The sequence below is a fragment of the Balaenoptera ricei genome, chromosome 9 (genome assembly GCF_028023285.1).
Source record: "Balaenoptera ricei isolate mBalRic1 chromosome 9, mBalRic1.hap2, whole genome shotgun sequence".
NCBI lineage: Eukaryota > Metazoa > Chordata > Mammalia > Artiodactyla > Balaenopteridae > Balaenoptera > Balaenoptera ricei.
The window spans coordinates 361,353-381,918 of NC_082647.1; the positions used below are offsets into that span (position 1 = coordinate 361,353).

The following is a 20,566-nucleotide window of genomic DNA, read 5'->3' on the forward strand; positions in this document are numbered from 1 at the left end:
AGTCTCTCCTTGTTTGTAGAATAGTTTCACTGCCCCCGCCCCCCCCGCAACCCCCCTAGTCTTCCCTCCTCCCCATCCCCACACCTCTGGGTGGCCACTGATCTTTTTACTGTCTGTAGTTTTGCCTTTTTCAGAATGTCAGAGAGTTGGAATCACACACTGTGTAGCATTTTCACATTGGCTTCTTTCTCTTAGCAATATGCATTTAAGATTCCTTGTTTTTTCCTAGCTTGATAGTTCATTTCTTTTATTTTTATTGCAATAAAATTCAAATAACATACAATTAACTATTCAGTGTCATTTAGTACCTTCACAATGTTGTGCAACCATCACCTCTGTCTGGTCCCCAAAATTTTCATCTCTCCAAAAGAAACCCTGTATCCTTGAGCAGTCACTCCCACTTCACCCGCACCCACATGCAACCACAAATTTGCTTTCTGTCTCCATGATTTTACGTATTGTGGATATTTCATATAAATGGAATCATTACAATATGTGACCTTTTGTGTCTGGCTTATTTCACTTACCATAACATTTTTAAGATTTTACCCTGTAGTATGCTTTGTTTCTTTTTTATGGCTGAATAATGTTCCATTGTTCAGATATACCCCAATTTGTTTATCCATTCATCCTTGGAAGAACTTTTTGGGTTGTTTCTGTGTTTATGAGTTGTTTCTGTGCTATTATGAGTAGTGTTGTGAACATTCATATACAAATTTTTGTTTGAATACCTGTGTTTAGTTTTGTAGGGTATATACCTAGAAGTGGAATTGATGGGTTTAACTTTGCAGAGCTGCCAAACTGTTTTCCATAATAGTGGGAATATTTTATATTCTCACCAGCGATGTAAGAAGGTTCCAATTCCTGCTGATGCTTGCCAACACTTGTTATTTTCTGTTTTTTGATTCTGAGTCATCATAGTGGGTGTGAAGTGGTGTCTCATGGTGGGTTTGACTTGCATTCCCTGATGACTTACGTGCATTTCCTCTCAGCTCCACATTTAGTGAGATTCTTTTGGTAGCTCGAAATTGGCCATGGCGGGAATATTTACACCCTGGAAGTTGGCAGTCTCAAAGAATTGGTTGTGAACACGTGCTGGCTATACCACTGCTCTGAACGATGTTTGTTCCCCTCCTCCAGAGAGGGTGCACCCCAATCTCTAAAGGCAGAAGGGGAACAGATCACCTTAACCTAGTAGGGTTTGAGTTGGCCTGAGGGTGGATTTCAGGGAAAAGCTCTCTCTGTTCTGGACCCATCCATGCTTAGGGTTCCATCCAACAGAGGCTGTAACTGAAGACCTGCCGTGTTGACCGAGTGCCCTCTCAGTCCACCTCAGAGTCCAGACCGTGCTTTCTCAGTGCAGTAAAAGCTCTATTTTGCTTTTTATAGGCTAGCCTCTTGCCCTCATAGCTCAAGAATTTGGCAAATGCCTGAAGGGAAACTCAGCTGGCTTCACCTCCCCCTCCCAGGATCTGGGCTCTCAAGTCCTGTCACGCAGCTGACCCGAACTCCAGTTCCTGTCTCTCTGCTCTGGTGAGGTTTCTGTAAGCTCAGCTGGCTTCTTAGCCGCATTTCTCTGGATTTCTCAACCTCTGGTACCACAGCCATGGGGGAAAAACAGCCACAGAATGTTACACCATCGCCCTGCGGGGGCTTCTGCCCTGCGTTTTCATCTTTCACGCCTTGAGCTGCCCAGCGTCCTCTCGTGGGCTGGTGAGCCGTGGGCTGGTGAGCGGGTCTCATCTGGCTTTTCTCAGTGTTCTCAGCAGAATGGGTTGCTGCAAGGTGCTCTGATCATCATAGCTGGAAGCCAGTGTTATTTTTAGGGAAAAATAGATTTGAACTCCTAGTGTATTCCCCTGTGAAAGTTAGGAGAACAGATACTTCCTGTTGTTGAGTGTACACTTTGGACGGGGAATGGGGAGATAGGTTTAGGAGAAAGAGGGCAGGTGTTGGGTGTTACTTGTATAATTTATTTCAAAATGTTTCCCTGGGTAAATATTTTAAGTTTAGGTGGGTTTCATGGTTTTGGGGGTTTGTTGCTATTATTGTTGCTTTCAGGAAAATACTATTACTGTTAAACACAAGGTGTGAGGTGATTTGTAAATTTTAAGCAGTGGAGCTTGAAGTAAACAGCTATAGAAAAATTCCAGTTAAGGCTTCACTTATTTTATCTGTGAAATGTCACCTGACAAGTCAGGTACACTGTGGAAATACCTGTTCAACATGACCATGTAGTGAACTTATCTTTTTATGAGTGGTGAGTATTATTTGTTTCATTCATTTTATACTTTATAGCTCCAGCCTGAAAACACTGGGAGTGTTATAAATAGAGGAGAAAAAAGGTTTTGAAAAATGGATTTTAAAATTTTTCACAAGAGCCCCCTTCCTGTGTAAGGAGGGGCAGGAAATCTGGCCGCCCCACGGGACAGTTTGGCCCAGCACTGCCTCAGGGACCCCAGGAGTTGGCCTGGTGCAGGCGCTAGATCTGGAGTCCGAGGCCAGTCTCAGCGTGGCCACCCGTGCTCCATGGCCAGTGCCTACCTCGTGGGACTCAGACTCTTCACCCGCAGAGTGGTGAGGAAGTGCAGTGATTGATCTGTCGGGTCCCTGCAAGCTCTTAACAATAAAACAAAGAGTGAGCCAGGAGCCTGACCTTAAGTGAGGGGTGGGGGCAGGCGGAGTAGCTTAGATGAGGTGAGAAACTGCTCTGAAGTGGGCGGTGAATGTTGAATAGGGTAGAGGAGACTGAAGCAAGAGATTGGGTGGGAAGGAGTAGGTTGTAGGAGGGAAACACAAGCCCTGGTCGTTAAATACACAGTATATCACACGATAGGGCAGTTTAGTCACGGAATTCTATGGCCTCACCAAATATTTTGGTTCCGATGTTTATATAGGTTTTTAATTTCAGAAATCATTTGGGGCCCACAATGGCATGACTCTGCTCTTCCTTCATCAGTGAGTGGCCCAGGGGCCCTTTAAGGCCAAATACATCACTAACGTTTCCTTGTTTGTTGGCTAATTGACTAACAGCTCTGAATCGAGCTACTAGTTTACCTCGAGGCCACTGGAGTTACTTACTTGGTCTGTTATTATTTGGGGAAATACCTGATCCACACGAGTGCAGATACTACACAATCCGCGGTTGGTTGGAACCGAGGATACGGAGGGCTGACTGTAAATTATATGTAGACTTTTGGCTGCGCAGAGGGTCAGCTCCCCTAACCCCCGAGGTGTTCAAGGGTCAACTGTATACAATTCAGTGTTTTTGGTATATTCACAGGATTGTGTAACCGTCACCAAAATCAAATTTTATAATAGAATGTGTTTGTCCATATGCACTAGCACTCACTCTCCATTCCCTCCACATCCCTCATGCCAACCCTGGGCAACCACGAGTCCACTTTCTGTCTCAGGGCTTCCCTGTTCTGGACATCCCATGCACATGGAATCAGACAGAATGAGGTCTTTGTGGCTTTGACTACCTGTGTGATAGATGATAGAGACTGGTAGATAAGTGATAGAAAATGAGAGAGGTGACATGATTGATAGGTACAATGGTGATGGATTGATAGATAGATCGATGACACCCCATCCATCTCCTGCTGTGATGTTGTACTATAGCTGTATAAGATGTAACCATTGGGGGGTGGAATCTGGGTGAAGTGCACACAGGGGCTTTCTGTGCACTTTTGCAATATCTGTAATTATTTCAAAAGAAAAAAATTTTGAGGGTGATCTTCTGATCTAATTATTGGTTTCTATATAGAGGTATGCATTTATAGTAAGTAAACTAGTGGGTTTTCTAGGAAGAATTGGAGAGAGTTTGGGGTTTGATCAGGAGATGTACAAAAATTTTTGTAATTTTTTCCTGAGGTATCTTGTTATTATTTACTCTCTTGTATGGAAAACAAAAGAAAGATAGCGTAAGCCAGTGTTTCTCCCTGGATCATCACTTTAACACCAAAACTGAAGGGTTTCTTTTTTATTTTTGTTGTTGTTTTAGGTATTTCTGTATTGCATGATCACAGTTAATGACAAACAAGCACTATGGGAGATGTACTGGAACCTTGGTCTCAAACATCCAGTAAAGATAAATGATTATATTCAGGAAAAATGTCTTAATGTTTTCAAGTGCCTGATTACCTATTGTTTCTCCATTGCATACAAATAAAGGAATAAAAGGAGAAAACAAGAAGATTTTAGGTTGGTAAATTTCTCTGACTTCGTTCTCATAATTTTTGAGATATTTACTGTCTGTGTGAGAGAATAAAAGTAAGCTTTTAGAAATACCGTATAAGCGTATTTTTTTCTTTACTGTAAATCAAAAGATTTATTCATAGCTTTTCTGAATTCCTTTAAAAAAACAAAACCAAAATAAACATCCCCCTCTAAAAAAACTCCCACACAGATTCTCTCCAGTATAATTTCTCAGAACTCTTACGATTTTGCCACACTCATTACAATGGTAGTTTTTCCCCAGGATAATTCTGTAGGTTTGAAATACTGCAGAAAGTCACCCTATGTTAAAGTTCATATATAGGGTTGCTTCTTCTCCTTAGAAGAGTATTTTAAAATTTAATAAATATTACATGGTACTAAACCTATTTCTTGAAAATGAAAAATTCACAGTAAAATTTCAAACATGATGGGACTTCTGATTCCATGTAGATGTTTGGTAAACCTGTCAATTCTGTAATCTGTAAATTTAATCCCAACTTCACAGTCTCATACTTCCTCCCTCCTTCCCTCCCTCCCTTCCTTCCACTTTCCCCTCCCCTCCCCTCCCTCTGCTCCCCTTTTTTATAATAGAACAAAGTTGGGTGGATCCCACATAGTACACAGAACGTGTGCAGTTAATTCAGTGCTACAGTTACATCTCTATCTTCTTGTCCATCCCAGTCAAGACCTAAGCTTGTAAATTTGAAGAGTAGCATTGGATTGGAATTTAAAATAAAAAACAACCAGATTTTCTTATGTGTTTAGTGAAGGAGATGAGAAGGAGATGTGTTTTCTATTCTTGGACTCATTTTAATTTATGAGATTGATATATCTCATGCCAAAACCTGGACTTTAAATCAAGATTGTCAAATAATTTCCTTGTGTGATTTTTTTTTTCTTTTAGCAGTTACAGAAAGAATGTCTAAATGACTTTAGAATTTTGTTAAAATATACTTCAGGTCTTTGAAAACTATCATAAACATGCATCTATATGTAAGGCATTAAATAAATCTCTTGGCATTAGTATTTGATGAAGGGATGTCTAATTGTTCTCCTGGGTAGAAGTTAGATGTATCCCTCTTTTGACCCTGCCACTGACTCAGTCCTGGCTTAAATTTTCTTTTCATTCTATGCATGCACTGAAATTTAAGTCCACCTTCAAAAATAAATGGATGGATGAATAGTATATCTAACATAACAGATATATTATAGAAAGCCTCATAGTAACATTCCTTTTTAGCGAATTAGAAATAAGAATTGGTTTTCACATAATTTGGACAGCTTTGTTAGTTATAGAAGGTATGCTGGGATAAGCCTAGCTCCACGTGGCATGCAGGATCTTAGTTCCTTGACCAGGGATCGAACCCGTGCCCCCTGCAGTGGAAGTGCAGAATCCTAACCACTGGACTGCCAGGGATTCCTCAAGGCTAGCTTTTTTAAAAAAATTTATTTTAGGCTGTGTTAGGTCTTTGTTGCTGCCCGCGGGCTTTCTCTAGTTGCGGCGAGCTACTCTTCATTGTGGTGCGCGGGCTTCTCATTGTGGTGGCTTCTCTTCTTGCAGAGCATGGGCTCTAGGCACGTGGGCTTCAGTAGTTGTGGCTCGCGGGCTCTAGAGCACAGGCTCAGTAGCTGTGGCCCACGGGCTTAGTTGCTCCGCAGCACGTGGGATCTTCCCGGACCAGGGCTCGAACCCATGTCCCTTGCATTGGCAGGCGGATTCTTAACCACTGCGCCACCAGGGAAGCCCCCGAGGCTAGCTTTTTAATTTTTATTTTACTGTTTACCGATTTGCAAAAATAGTGGTCATTTATATAACAAAGAAATAGTAATGAATTATTGGGCGATAAACATGCTCTAAACAAGCATTTGTCAACAGTTGTATAATTTGTATTTGTCAACAGTGGTATATAATTATTTCCCCTCTTCTGCCACCTCTGCCATCCTTGAGCCAGGAAGAGCCTCGGGTCCACGAGCTGTGGCTCTCCACTGTGGTTTCAGCCATCTTTCCTCTTGTCAGCAGCCAGTTCTTAGAAATGACAGAAGAAGCAACAAATTTACCCTCACTCTGGTCGTTTGTAGTGAGCAAGTAGGAGAGGTCCGGTCACTCCCTACCTGTGGGTTCAGGTAAAGACGGCAGGAACAGTAGTGCTTCTTCAGACTCCCTAGTGAAATTTCTCATGAACGAAAAAGCACCTTGGAGAGAATTTTGAAAGTGTTTCCTGGTAGGAAAGGCCTTAAACAAAGGCCTAAAACTTTTCCAGTTTTATTTTAATGTCTTTGTACTACAGTGTTCTTCTTGGTGTATCAAATCACCCTGTTACACAGTAATCAAAGTCTACATAAAGCTGGTAACAAACCACTGGGAAAATTGTAACGCTGTGGATGTTGAAAATTATAAATTGCTGTATTTTCTGTGTGAATTAACTGATTGCCTACTTTTTATGTACACTAGAAATAGATAAATCCAGTTATTTTGTGCAATTTCTTTTTACCATCCAAAGGAGTAATTTGGCCACACTGTTACCATTTGATAGAGGTTCTGAGAGAGACGTTCCTCTCTCACCTTTTTAGCCTTGAATACTTTCTTCTTTATAGAGTAGCTATTAGGAGGAAGCATCCCAGTATTTTAGAAAACATATCCTATTAAGACTTCTTGATCCTGTTTTTCCAATTTCCATGCATACTGAGTCTCTGGAGAAGGTGGGAGGTGACAGATTGGAATTGGGGTTGTGAGGAAAGATGGAGATGGTTTAATGGGTAAAGAAATGTTAGTGTAAAAAGGTCGGAGGGCACAAATTTATGTTGGTGCCAGTGTACGTTTGAGTCGTTTTCTCCTGACATGCTCACCAGCCAGCCTTGAGGAGTGCCCAGAGCTCCCCACTGCGGGGCCACAAGGAGGTAGCATGGATGCTGCAAGATGCTGGTGGCTTAACATTGCAACTTTGTTTAAAGCCTCTTATTTGGAAGTCTTGTCCAGTGTCAGTATTTATTAGTGTTTCTAATGATTTTTTCCCGTCATAATTACATAGCACGAAGAAATTGTAAGGGGCTTTCCTCTAAGCCCCATGCAGATGCTCCCAGGTCCCCCTAGTTTATCTCAGCAGACTGTATACACATGGTTTTCTGTGTCTGTCGTGATTGGAAAGCACTGGCATAGAGAGCTGTAGATGGCCGGTTGACCCAAGGTCGAGAGAGTGAGAACGACTCTCTTTGCCCATCATTGACAGCAGCTCCCAAATCCTGGGTTCTCCAGGGAGTCCTTCTATATGTTGGAAACTTGGACTCGCTTTGAATTTTTCTGGGCAATTTTAAATGTCTGTGAGTCTTTCCTTTCCCATTTGCATTGATTTTAAGGCTAATCCATATGCAGACAAAGGAACATTAAACGTTTGAAGATTTTTAGTTAGTCTCTCCCCAGCCTGTGAACTCTTTGAATGCAGTCAGGTCTGTTTAAGTAAACTGCAGTGTACTTCCAGGTGAAGATATGTGTTGATTGCTTAAAGGCTTCCTGAAAACAGTTTCTGTTGTGAGATGATAAAGTACAGGCTTCTCATGGTTTCATAGAACCTGTGGTTCGATTGTCCTAGTTTTGCCTCATCTATTCTTTTTTTTTTTTTTAGTGGCTTCAAGTTTTTATCTCTCATGGTTGTGTGGGTTGATGGGGTTCAATTGGCCCATTCTTCCTCGGCCATGCCTCATCTATTCTTATTTTTAAGATGTAAGTGTTAATTTTAGACAGGAAAACAAAACTCCTGCTTAGATCTTTTCAGCTTGTGGACTTAGGTAGAACTCGTTGCATACTGCAGGAAGATTGGTGTTTGGGGATCGACGAGAGCGGGTGACACTCTGGTGTGCTGGGTGACCGGTGAGGTAGCGCCTGGAGGGCCGGCTGCCCAGCGGGGACCTGTTCTGGGCTCCAGGGCACACTCTGAGCAGCTGTCCCAGATGAAGTGAATTCTGCCACTGGGACCAGTCATTACTCCAAGTAGGAATTTGGTGGGATTTTTGATGTTGGTTTTTTAGTTTTTGGTTTTTTTGAGACACTGCCTAAAGGAATGTAGAAATGAGCAAAGCTCAAATCCTTCTTGGAATAAGGAACAGTATGAACAAGTGAACTTGATTGGCCAGTTTACTATTTGAAGTTTAATGGCATTTGGTTTCTAAAACGATCATTTTATCCATTATCTTTTGTATTTTACTTAAAGACATTAAATCAGTAATGCTTCAGGTGAAATAGATATGTTATCTTCACTCATATTTCCCAGACATTGACCGCCTTATTTTAGATTTCTAAAATAAAGGAACTGCGTGTTTCACCACCACTAGTGGTGGTGGGATTTCAGCAGGACTCCCTGCAACTGCACTTTGTGTAGTTGCCTTGGACTGAGCAGGGACGTCTGCACGAGTGCCGACTATTAACAGGGTCTTCAAGGGGAATGCTGTTTAAAGAAAGACAGTTCTTCTGTTTAGCTTCAGTTCTAAACATTATCCCATGTTCAAAAGTGGGTGAAATATGATTCAATAGAAAATTTTAGCTAGGTATAAATTTGTTGCATGTTTTATACTTTAGGGAGGACTTCAGAGCCCTGTGGGTCTGGGCCTCTTCCCTCTAGCTCACTTATTCCCCTGTGATTTTAACAAATTATCCTTCGGGTGAGTCTGTTTCCTCATCTGTTAGGTGGGGCATTAACTGTGGACAAGGTTGTTGTGAGGATTAAACAAGACATTGTCTGTAGGTAGGGTTCTGGCACACAGTCAGTGCTCTGTCTTTTCTATTTGGTTTATTTTTTCTAAACAACTTTGATAATATCAATATCATATTAGAATCCAAAATATGACTTTGTTCTTTTTAAAGAAAAGATTAAAAAAGATTTCTTGGGTAGTGTCAACTCTTAAAAATAATCAAAATTTCAGTACTCATACAATGGTTATTTCTAGTTTGTAAAGATACTATGAATAATAAATATGAAAACTTGTTTCATAATTAGACTTGTAGAGGAGATTTGAGTGGGGTTTTTTTTTTTTTGGATGTTGTTTTGTTTTTTAGGTTTTGTTTTTCAGCTGAAAAATTGGATTTGAAACCGAATGACATGTGTTCATCATTCCTGTATGCCTTAGGAACACATTTTCTATTTTCCCTGTACATCTCTACCTTTCTCTGTGATGTTTTTGCTACTTTAAATTCTGTTTTGTGGAACATAAACAAGTGTTTATGAATATGTATTAGTGAGAAGCAGATTTTCGACTTAGTGAACAGATTTAAAATTTGGTAACAGATTTACTATCTTCAATTTTGATACATTCTTTTTCTTTGGCACTTTGAAACCATCCCTTACAAATTAAAAACCTCAATTATTGAATGTCCTGGGATTCTCCACTAAGAAATGGCTTGACTTTCAGAATTCATCTTACATAAACTTCAGTGATGTGAGCCAGTTCACTTGTACTGGAAGCCTACTTGTGCAGATGGTTTCTCTGCCCTCTCCTCTGGTAGTTCCAGAATCCGTTTCATCAAATATTAATCTTACATAATTTCCCTCCTGAAAACTCCAGCGTTGACCCATTGCCAGTAGAACAAAATCCACACCCCTCTGCGTGGCACAGCAGGCACTTCAGGCTGGTTTTGACCTGAGTTCTCAGCTTCAGCATCTACCATTCCTCCCTTCTCTTTTTTTTTTTTAAAATTATTATTTATTTATTTATTCATTCTTGGCTGTGTTGGGTCTTCGTTTCTGTGCGAGGGCTTTCTCCAGTTGTGGCAAGCGGGGCCACTCTTCATCGCGGTGCGCGGGCCTCTCACTGTCGTGGCCTCTCTTGTTGCGGAGCACAGGCTCCAGACGCGCAGGCTCAGTAGCTGTGGCTCACTGGTCCAGTTGCTCCGCGGCATGTGGGATCCTCCCAGACCAGGGCTCGAACCCGCATCCCCTGCATCGGCAGGCGGGTTCTCAACCACTGCGCCACCAGGGAAGCCCTCCTCCCTTCTCTTAATCCAGCCAGAGTAACTTGCATGCGCCATTATTTCTGCTTAGCGTATTCTCTTTGCACGGCAACCCCAGCTAACCCTTTCAAACCCATCTCACGTACTGTCTTCCTGAGTCTCTCGTGGACTCCTGGAGGCAGCATCAGACCCTCCCCAGCCCGCACTGTTCTTTCTTCCTAGGCTGGCGGTCATACCTCTCCATGCCCGTCCACCCGCCAGCATGAGCCTCCCAAGGACAGGACCACGTCCAATTCCGTGTCATGTCCCTGGCTCTGGGCACAGAGCCAGACCCCACTAACTGCTCGAAAAATGGCTTCTTCAGCCTGTTTTTCAAAAAGAACAATCTATACGTTTGCGGTAGATTAAAGCACAGTGACGAAAATGCAGTAACAGAATCAGAATTCACAGCAGGCGAATTGTATTTCTGTCCTGGTGTATGATGGTGAGTAGAGAAGCTCTATTATTACATGTAGGTGACTCGTGGGACTGGTGTGTGTCTTGCCTGAGGTGTGACAGGATGAATAGGAGTTGCTGGTGCACTGGCAGACCTAACTTGAGAAATACCAGTGAATTTAGAGAAATCAAATACTGTTAGGGAAGGCGAATATTTCATTTTGGAATATTTTTTACAGGAGTCATTATTGTTTTTGGTCATTAAACTGTTTGTTTCAACATAGTTGTACTTTACCTTTAAAACTTGATGATTCAGAAAAAAAAATTTTCAAATCAGATTTGGAGTAGATTACTTATAAGAGCGTCTTGTTTCTAAGTATCATTCTCTCTAATATAATTAAAAGGTAGTTTATGAAAATTCTATTGTCACATAATTTTAGAGTCATTTATTGTATACTTCTGTGTTAGAAAATTCTTAGTTTTAATCGTAAATTACAGTAATAACTAGAAAAGTAGTTTATGCTTCTTACAAGTAATTCAAACCTACAGAAATAGAGGAAAATATAAAAGCCTCATTCCCCTCCTTGTATTTTTTTTAAAATTAATTATTTGTTTTTAGCCACGTTGGGTCTTCGTTGCTGCGCGCGGGCTTTCTTTAGTTGCGGCGAGCGGGGGCTGCTCTTCGTTGCGGTGCTCGGGCTTCTCATTGCGGTGGCTTCTCTTGTTGCTGAGCACGGGCTCTAGGCGCGCAGGGCTCAGTAGTTGTGGCGCGCGGGCTCAGTAGTTGTGGCTCGCGGGCTCTAGAGCGCAGGCTCAGTAGTTGTGGCACACAGGCTTAGTTGCTCCGTGGCATGTGGGATCTTCCCAGACCAGAGCTCAAACCTGTGTCCCCTGCCTTGGCAGGTGGATTCGTAACCACTGTGCCACCAGGGAAGCCCCCTCCTTGTATTCTTGCAAACTTTTTCTGTACATTTATAAACTTGTATAACATATAAAAGTATATGTTTATATGCACACATACAAACATAACAGTATTTTTAAGAATATATGGCCTCTATTAATAAATTTTCATTAATTGGAAAGTCTGGCAATGTGTTCTATTACCAAACATAGTAGTTTCTTGTAATGCTTTAATTGAAAGTAGAAGTTTATTTGATGGTATTTGCACACATGAATTTGGTACGATGTACTGACTGGAAGAGAGAGGGACTAATACGGGCCCAGTTGGTAAATTAAATCACTTGTTTTGGTATCAATAGGAATTCTCCAATGCTGGGAAGATTAGAAAGGAGCCACTTAAGTGTGCCGAGATTTTAAGAGTTGGACTTGGAGGCAGGAGGTGAGGGTCTGCCCGTGCCCATGGTTGTGTAACTCGAGGCCTGTCTGCATGGTCGTGGTGGTGGCTGTGAGGATGGCTGGGCGTGTTCCCAAACAGGAGCAGAGCGGGGTCCCCTCCAGTGGGGCTGCACTGGGGGCTGGGCAGGGTTGGGGGGCTTGATTCCACCTAGGGCTCTTCTCATGCGCTCGTTTCTTCTACCCTGTCCCCTTCTTCCCCGGGCAACAGTGTTTTAAATTTTTGTTCATTTTTTATTAAAAATTTTTTATTATTCCCCCCCCCCACCGCCGCACCCCGAGATGAATGGTAGCCAGTTGTACCTGCTTTTCTCCGTTTGTACTTTCACTTAAAAATAAACCCTGGGAGTTACTCCACAGCAAGTATGCAAACAATTCTGGAAATCACTGCTCTGGAGCCCCTCCCCACTCCTGCGGCTGCGCAGCACCTCGAGTGTGGGTGCAGCGTCTGTTCCACCCAGCGGTCCTGGCCGCGGCCGCCACGGGCAGCGCTGTGCACGCATCATCTTTCCAGAAGAGATTCTCAGAAATGGAGTTGCTGGGTTGCAGGGTGCTTGGATGCACATGGAATTTTGTCACTGCTACTTAATTATTAATTCGTGTTGATGGATACTAGCTCTTTCCGAGGAAGGAGTTTGAATGTTGAGTGAAACCAGTCTTAACTCACTCTCTTCTTAGTCTTGGGTGGAACACTGGGTCTGGTAACAGTGTTTTACTGTGAACTGCTATTGTGTTTGCTGAACTTTGCCATCGGCTGTTTCAGGATTTGTGTAACCTCTGGAGTATAGACGAATCACTATTAAACGAAATTTTCTACTTCTGGCTGGCACTCAGGACCTCGTACATTTAAGGCATGGAATCGGAGTTTCAGACTCTACTCTGATCGGAGTGTGTCCTCCTGAGGGCTCGGCGAGCTCCACGCACTTTCCACGTCCCTTAGTAGCAAAGTGGCCAAGAGCATGGGCAGACCAGTCTGGTTTGTCATCCCCGTTCTGTCACTAGTAGCTACCCTGCAAATTTGGGGTAGTAATAGTTCAAATTTGTAGATTTGTTGTAAGAATTAACTCAGATACCATGTGCGTGACTAGCTTAGCACAGAACCTGCTGCATAGATAGCAATTCATACTCAGTAAATGGTAGTTACTTGTATTATTTCACACAAGTGTAGTTTGTAGCTTAGTCGTATTGCCCTCATTGATCTTCCAGAAACCTAGTTCCGGAGAGATTTACGATCTGTCCGTTGGCCATCCCTCGGCATCTGCCTTCCCTCGGCATCTACCTTCCCTCCGCTTTTGCTCCTCTGAACCTTTCAGCTGAAAGGCCTTGAAGAGAGCTCACCCTCATCAGCCACCTCATGCCACGATCTAATCCTCTTGTGGCCTAGCCCAGCTAGTCTGGTAAGCCCTCCAGCTCTCCCCACCCCCAGCCCCAAATGCCTCCTGCCTTTTGGGGGGAAAGTGCAGTCCAGTTCCCTTCGGGTCAAACCTCTGCAGTGACATAGCCTCCAGATCTGGGCAAGCTTCGCCAGCAGTCCTTTCCTGAGTCTTTGCTTCTTGAGCCTCATCTTTCTCAACTCTTGAGCCTTTTCTTCATTCTGGAAGGTTGCTATCCATTGGGTTTTGTCCCAGGATGGATTCAAACTAACTTAATTTAGAAAAACTTAACTTGTCATGCTAGCCCACCCTCGGGTTCAAGCAAATTAAAAGCTTCACGTCCTGCAGCGTAAAGGAGTAGGTCTGCTCGGGCACGTGGACGTGGGGCAGGTGGAACGTGCTGTGGCCTTTCCGTGAAGCGGTGGGACCACAACAGACATGATGACGGTGGCCTCTCCAACCAGGACCTGGCTGCTTCCAGCCCCATTCCGTGGTTTGCGCTTAGAGGCCAAGCCTGAGAGTGGAGTTGGTCCTCAAAGAGACATCTTCTTGGGGACACCTCACCCCACAGTAATATTACCTGACCAGCTCCTCTCAGCCAGAGGATGGGGTGGGGCTTGTCTTTTACTGGCTACAGTATCTGTGTTACTTAGGAAGGTAGGTGTGGCAGTTCCAGACCTTGTCCCAGTCACCGGTACAGACCTGCCTGAGATGCATCGTGCAGCTGTGCCAGAACTGCAGTTTTCAGGATGTTAGTGTGGCCAGCGTGTTCTTCTTTCTTCGAGGGGTTGGGGGAGTACGGAGCATTTCTCAGAGGAGGACTCCCTGTCCAAAACAGCTTTAGCCTTTTTCTGCAGGGGTTGTTTTAACACCAAGTAGGTTTTTTCCTACCTCTGTGCTTATTTTCTCCAGTATACAGGCCCCATCATGGAGAACCATTAGAATTCTAATCCTCATCTGGGAGATGGTGTGGAGAGATTTGTGCCGGCTCCTTTGGGCCAGAAGGGGAGGGAAAGGTGGGCTTCTGAGGCTCTGAGCCTAGGTGCTGCAGGCAGGGGCCATACTGGTGGCGAAGGAGGAGCTTGAGACTGCACGCTCCGGGAGCCCCTCGGCCCGGCGGCGAGGTGGGCAAGGGCTTCAGAGTGTCCTTAGAGCGTGGAGAGCCAGGGCCGCACGGTTCTGTGTAGGGCTTCCCAGCAGCGGGCTTAAACAGCATTATACAAACAGTAGATATACAAGAAGAACACTAAATGGCCTGCGTGGCGTTTTACTGAGAGTTGTCAGGAGATTGTAAGTCGTGTGTGTGTTTTTCTCTTAGGTTCATTTTCCAGACACTGAAAGAGCAGAATGGCTAAATAAGGTAAGAGAAGAATACCGAACACCAGATATCAGTGGGAATTAGAGGATGACATGCCATATTGCCATATTTGGGGGTTTGGATGCTGACAGTATGTGAACGCATTTGGACCTAGCGGGCTGGCTTCTGCTCTCAGAAGAACTCAGTCATAACTGAGACATTACTTCCCTTTTCTAAACAGTGCAGACTCTTTCTTTGACATGAGAAAGTTAATGATACATTCATAGTTGGATGTTTGGCCCTGTGTCTTCTTTCCTGATCAGCTACTGCTCAGATCTCTTTTATGATAGTCATAAGTGAAAATTTTGGAACATTATTGTGAAGAGGGAAATAACTCCCAAGAAATCTAGTGGTAGATAATAATCTTTTTTTTAAAGGTTATGTTTTTAGATCATTATACTTTGAAGTAGATCTCTTTTATCTCTATATTTTATATATCCTTAGAGTTATATAGTAAAAACTAATGTGAATAATGATTACCCAAAAAGTAATCACTAGAAGTTAGTCCATCCTTAAAGAAAACTCATTAATGTTGAGAACGATACAGTTTTAGAAAGTTTTTTAGCAGTGAGTTGAAACCACAGGATTTTCTGACTTTTTAGCAATGATTAAATGTGCTGATATGATTAAACAGCATATTTAACTAGAATAACTAATTCCTGAAACATATTGGTTGGTTAATCAATAGTTTACTGTCGTAATACATTTTTAAATTTTAGGTGCATAGCAAAAAGGACAGCCCCCCCCTTTTGCTTTTCAAAAATTCTGGTAAACTATCGGAGCATAATTTTCCATGATGACTTAAGTACTATACCATCTTGTTTAACCTGAGCTCTTTCTCCTTTTCAGACTGTAAAACACATGTGGCCTTTTATTTGCCAATTTATAGAGAAGTTATTTCGAGAAACCATAGAGCCGGCCGTGCGGGGAGCACACACCCACCTCAGCACCTTCAGCTTCACGAGGGTTGACGTGGGGCAGCAGGTTTGTTTCTTCTTAAGTGTTCTCACCTGTGCACAACTGAAAAGAATGGTAAACTGCCTGAGACTGTCTCTAGAGAAAGCTGCTTTGCGGAAGGCTGACAGTGTGTGTGGGTCCTCCCCAGGTCTGCCTCCCATGGGGCCCTCTCCTCCTCTGTTGGGGCCTCGCCTCGTTCGTCCACTGTGGTCTCCGGCCAGTCCAGGTCCGTCGGAGGTCCCCTCAGCCCCAGAGAGTCTCTGCCCCACGTTCTCCTGTTAGAATTACCTTTGTACAACCTTCTACCGTCCGGCCTGCTGGAAAGGGAGTTTGACGTGTAAACTCACTAAGGATGATGAGACTGACACAAGCTGGAGGCGCCCGCTCCACCGCAGCGTTTACGACAGCAGCCCAGGCTCCAGTGCTGGGCTTGCGGCATGGCGGTAGTGACACAGGGGAAGGGAAAGGTAGGCTTTGTTGTTGGACTCACATTATATACAAAAGAAAGTCACGAATTCCAACACTGCTAGGAAGCCTCAAGACCACCATTAAGGGCAAGTTTCCTTTTTTATTTTTTTAAGTCAGTGTTTACAATAATTAGCAACAGTTGAAGGTAATATTTTTTTCTGTTGAGGTGTAATTGACACATAACATGGCATTAGTTTCAAGGCAACATTGTTTTTTTGCCTAATAAAAATTTGGAGTTCAGTGGTACTTTTAAACTCACACACCAGGGCAGAGCCCGACAACCCACTCTCACCACGCACTGCGTCCCGATGTCTGTGCTTCAGCCTGTTGGGGTGTCAGTGAATGTGGCTGAGGACCATCTGACCCCCATCCGTGTCACTGCCCCCAGACTCGTTCCCATCCCACACTCCCCAGGCTGTCAGTCACCTTTCCCCATCAAGGCCCATTTTCTGTGGGCAGAGAATGCTCCTTCTCTTCTGCGGTGCCTCAGGTGTGTGTGTCCTGCCGAGCTGTGTTGTGCAGGCCGTTTGCCCGCTTGACTGTGACATCTGCAGCACGCTGCAAGCCGGGGTGTGGGCATCCTTTTGTTTGAGCACACCGGGCCAGCACAGGACCACCATGGGACACTACCTTTCATTTTCACTTTACCTCAGTCACCTCCAACGGTCACGACAGGTGGGAAGACACAGCTACGAGCTAGAAAGCACGTGACTGTGAAGGGCGGACGGTGACTAGCTTAGGCCTCGACAGCCGCATAAGGTCTCTGCGGCGCGTCCTTCCCCTGCCTGCCCCTCTCCTCCGGCCCTGCAGTCACTGTCTCCCTCTGGCTGGTGTTTGTGTCTCCCAGAGTCAGGTAAGCTCATGCTGGCGCAGATCTGGAATTCTCGCTCCAGCTGGGTTTGTCTCAGGAAGAATTACGTTCCTGTTTCACATGCGCTTCAGTTTGATGCTATGTAAGATCATCATCGGAGGAGACGGCAGGAACGCAGAGAGTAGTGCGGGTTCATTCGGGGAGCTTGGCGTCGCCGTGGCTGCATGGACCTCTTTTGGGCACACGGGACCCGGGCTGTTTGATTGAAGGGACAGAAGAGAGGGGCAGGAGAGCCCGAGCAGAAAAGCCCCGGGACCTGGGGTGGTAGGAGGTGTACACTTAGAGCTTCTCCTGCAGCTGGGTGAGGAATACGGTTTCAGGACACCCGCACTGTCAGAGTGAGCAGTAAGACTCCAGAGGTCCGGTCGTTCTTCAGCTTGAGTTTTTAATGCTCAGATGTCATGGTGAAAACTTTCTTAGGAGGGGTCTCAAATCAATTAATGGGAAAAAGGTTTTGACATGATGTTGAAATATAGCATTTATTGTAGGTCTGCCTTTTCTTTTTACAGAGTCATTTGATTGTGACCTTGTAGCATGTATTAGGTGTTGAAAATATAGCTAGTATTTTTGATTCACTCAAAAACCCCATTTGTATTAAAATCTTAAGAAATGGAAAATTATGACATAAAAAATGAAAGGAAGTTATATTTTAAACAATTAGTAAGGATGGAGTAGAGGGAAAGGGTCAAAGTCATATGGAAGAGACAAGGGCCCAAGGGTCCTGGGAAGGAGTGAAGCTGGGTCATAGCGGAGCTGCGTCTGTGGCCCCTGAGCACCTGCTGTGCCAGGCCGTGCTCCTCGACTTGCATGGTCCTGTGTCCTGTAGCCTCACTGTCGCCCATGTGGAGCTGCCCTCCTGACCATGTTTTACAGATGAGGGCGCTGAGGGACAGAGGTTGAACAATTTGCTGGAGGTGAAACAGCTAGTACATTGTGAAGCAGAGTTTTCACTCCTGTGGCCTGATGCTGAAGCTCGTTGTCTCAGCTCTGCCATGTCACAGGGCTTGGTTTTCTTTCACCCTTCCTACGTTTTAAGTAAGCCAGTTCTTGTTTCAGCCCCTCAGGATCAATGGTGTTAAGGTGTATACTGAAAATGTGGACAAAAGGCAAATTATTTTGGACCTTCAGATTAGGTAAGTTTGTATTTATGTCATAGTTAATGATGTGTGATGTCACTTAGCTGTACCCATAAGGTGGAGGATATAATGAGCACATTTCTTACCTGCTGTTTGATGGAATTGGACTAACTTCTTGTTGAAGACCTAAATTTATTTACTTTCTGGTTTTAGTTCCTGGTAGCCTAGATAATTGCTATCATTCATAAAACATGTTAAATAAAAGAAAGTAAAGGCACTACAAGAAAAGAAAACGACAGACCCATGTCCCTTGTGAACATTGATGCCACAATCCTCAAGAAAGTGCTAGCAAACTGAATTCAGCAACATAGTAAAAGGATTATACACCGTGACCAAGTGGGATTTATTCCTGGGATACAAGGATGGTTCAACATAAGAAAAGTGATCAGTGTAATGCCCCACATAAACAGAATGAAGGGGAAAAAAAAACCCTGCATGATTATCTAAGTTGATGCAGAAAAAGCATTTGGTGAAATTCAACACACTTTCATGATAAAAACACTTAAACAGGAAACAGACAGAAACTACTTCAGCATAATAAAAGGCATATATTCCCAGCAAGTGGTATGCTCAGTGGTGAAAGACTGAAACCTTTTCCTCTGAGATCAGGAACAAGACAGGGATGCCTGCTTTCACCACGTCTGTTCAACATGGTACTGGAAGTTCTTTTAGAGCAATTAGGTATGAAGAAAACGAAGTGAATGGCATACAAGTTGGAAAGGAGGAAGTAAAATTATCTTTGTACACAGGTAATATGATCTATGTAGAAAACCTGAAAGATTCCACAAAAAGCTTTTAGAACTAGTAAATGAATTTAGCAAAGTAGAAGGATACAAAATCAATGCAAAAAAAAAATCAGTTGCATTCTATACATTAACAACAAGCAATCCAAAAAGGAAATTAAGAAAACAATTTCATTTACAATAGAAACAGAAAGAATAAAATACTTAGAAATTAACTTAACCAAGGAGGTGGAAGACTTGTACAATGAAAACTACAGAACATTGCTGTAAGAAATTAAAGAAGACATAAATACATAGAGATACATCCCATGTTTGTGGTTTGGAAGACTTAATATTGTTAAAAGTCAACACTAAAAGCAATCTGTAGAAGCAGTGTAATCCATATAATCATATATCTGATAAGGGATTGAGATCCAGAATGTATAAGGAACTCCTACAACTCAACAGCAACAAAAAAACAAATAACCTGATTCAGAAATGAGCAAAGGACTTGAATAGACATTTCTCCAAATGAGCAAAGGACTTGAATAGACATTTCTCCAAATACACAAGTGGACACAGGCACATGAAAGGGTGCTCAACATCACTATTAATCAGGGAGAAGCAAATCCAGACCACAGTGAGATACCGCCTCACACCCATCAGGATGGCACCTATCAGAAAACAGATTAGTGAGGATGTGCAGAAATTGGAACCCCTGTGCACTGATGGCGGGAATGTAAAAGGTACGGTTGCTATGGAAACAGAATAGTTGTTCCTCAAAAAATTAAACAATTACTGCATGACCCAGCACTTCCATTTCTGGGTACATACCCAAAAGAATTGAAAACAAGGTCTCAAAGAGGTATTTGTGCACTTGTGTTCATAGCAGCTGTATTCCCAATAGCTAAAACATGGAAGCAACCCAGGTGTTCATTGACTGTTGAATGGGTAAGCAAGGTGTGTTATGTACATACAGTGGAGTATCATTCAACCTTTATAAAGAAGGAAATCCTGCAGTGTGTAGTGTCCATCCTGCTACAACAGGGATGAACCTTGAGGACATTATGCTAAATGGAATAGGATAGTCACGAAAAGACAAATCCTGTCTGATTCCACTCATGTGAGGCCCCCAGAGGAGTCAGATTCACAGAGACAGAAAGTAGGATGAAGGCTGCAGGGGGCTGGGGGAGGCGGGATCAGAAGTCACTGTTTAACGGGTATAGAATTTCAGTTTTGCAAGATGCAGAGAGTTCTGGAAGTGATGGTGGTGATGGTTGCACAATAATCTGAATGTGCTTAATGCCACTGAGCCGTGCACTTAAAAATGGTTGAGATGGTAATTTTATGTATATTTTACCACAATAAAAAATAATTGGGAAAAAAATTACTTAGGGATCTGCCAGGTGCCTTGCCTGCGTGGTAGAGAGGTTTTCTCTGGCTCTTGTCTTCACTGTTCGTGAGCCTTTTTTTCTTTTTTTTTTTTTTTGGTGTCTTATTGACTGCCAAGATTCCGGCTTTCCCTGATGCCCCGGCGCAGCTGTGTGCAGGCCGCTGCTGAGCTGCTGACTGACACACGGCCCCGCAGGGTTTGGTTTGTTGTTTTGGCTAAGGGTCATTTTATTTTATCATGTCATCTTTGAGTTTCTAAAGTGTGTTAATATAGTAAATGAACAGTCAGTACCAATTACCTTTATTCTAGAAGGGAGCATAGAATGTTGTGATGATGTAATAC

General features: G+C 43.3%; 1 protein-coding gene across 4 annotated transcripts in view; it reads left to right on the forward strand.

Annotated features, from left to right (window-relative positions):
• ESYT2 (extended synaptotagmin 2) overlaps positions 1-20,566 on the forward strand; it is a 75,196-nt gene that overhangs the window by 12,900 nt on the left and 41,730 nt on the right. For all 4 annotated transcript variants that reach the window (XM_059932930.1, XM_059932931.1, XM_059932927.1 and 1 more), the window contains exons 2-4: positions 14,639-14,680; positions 15,527-15,661; positions 18,030-18,106. In XM_059932930.1, the coding sequence (XP_059788913.1) occupies positions 14,639-14,680; positions 15,527-15,661; positions 18,030-18,106 (254 nt within the window). The remainder of the gene's footprint in view (positions 1-14,638; positions 14,681-15,526; positions 15,662-18,029; positions 18,107-20,566) is intronic.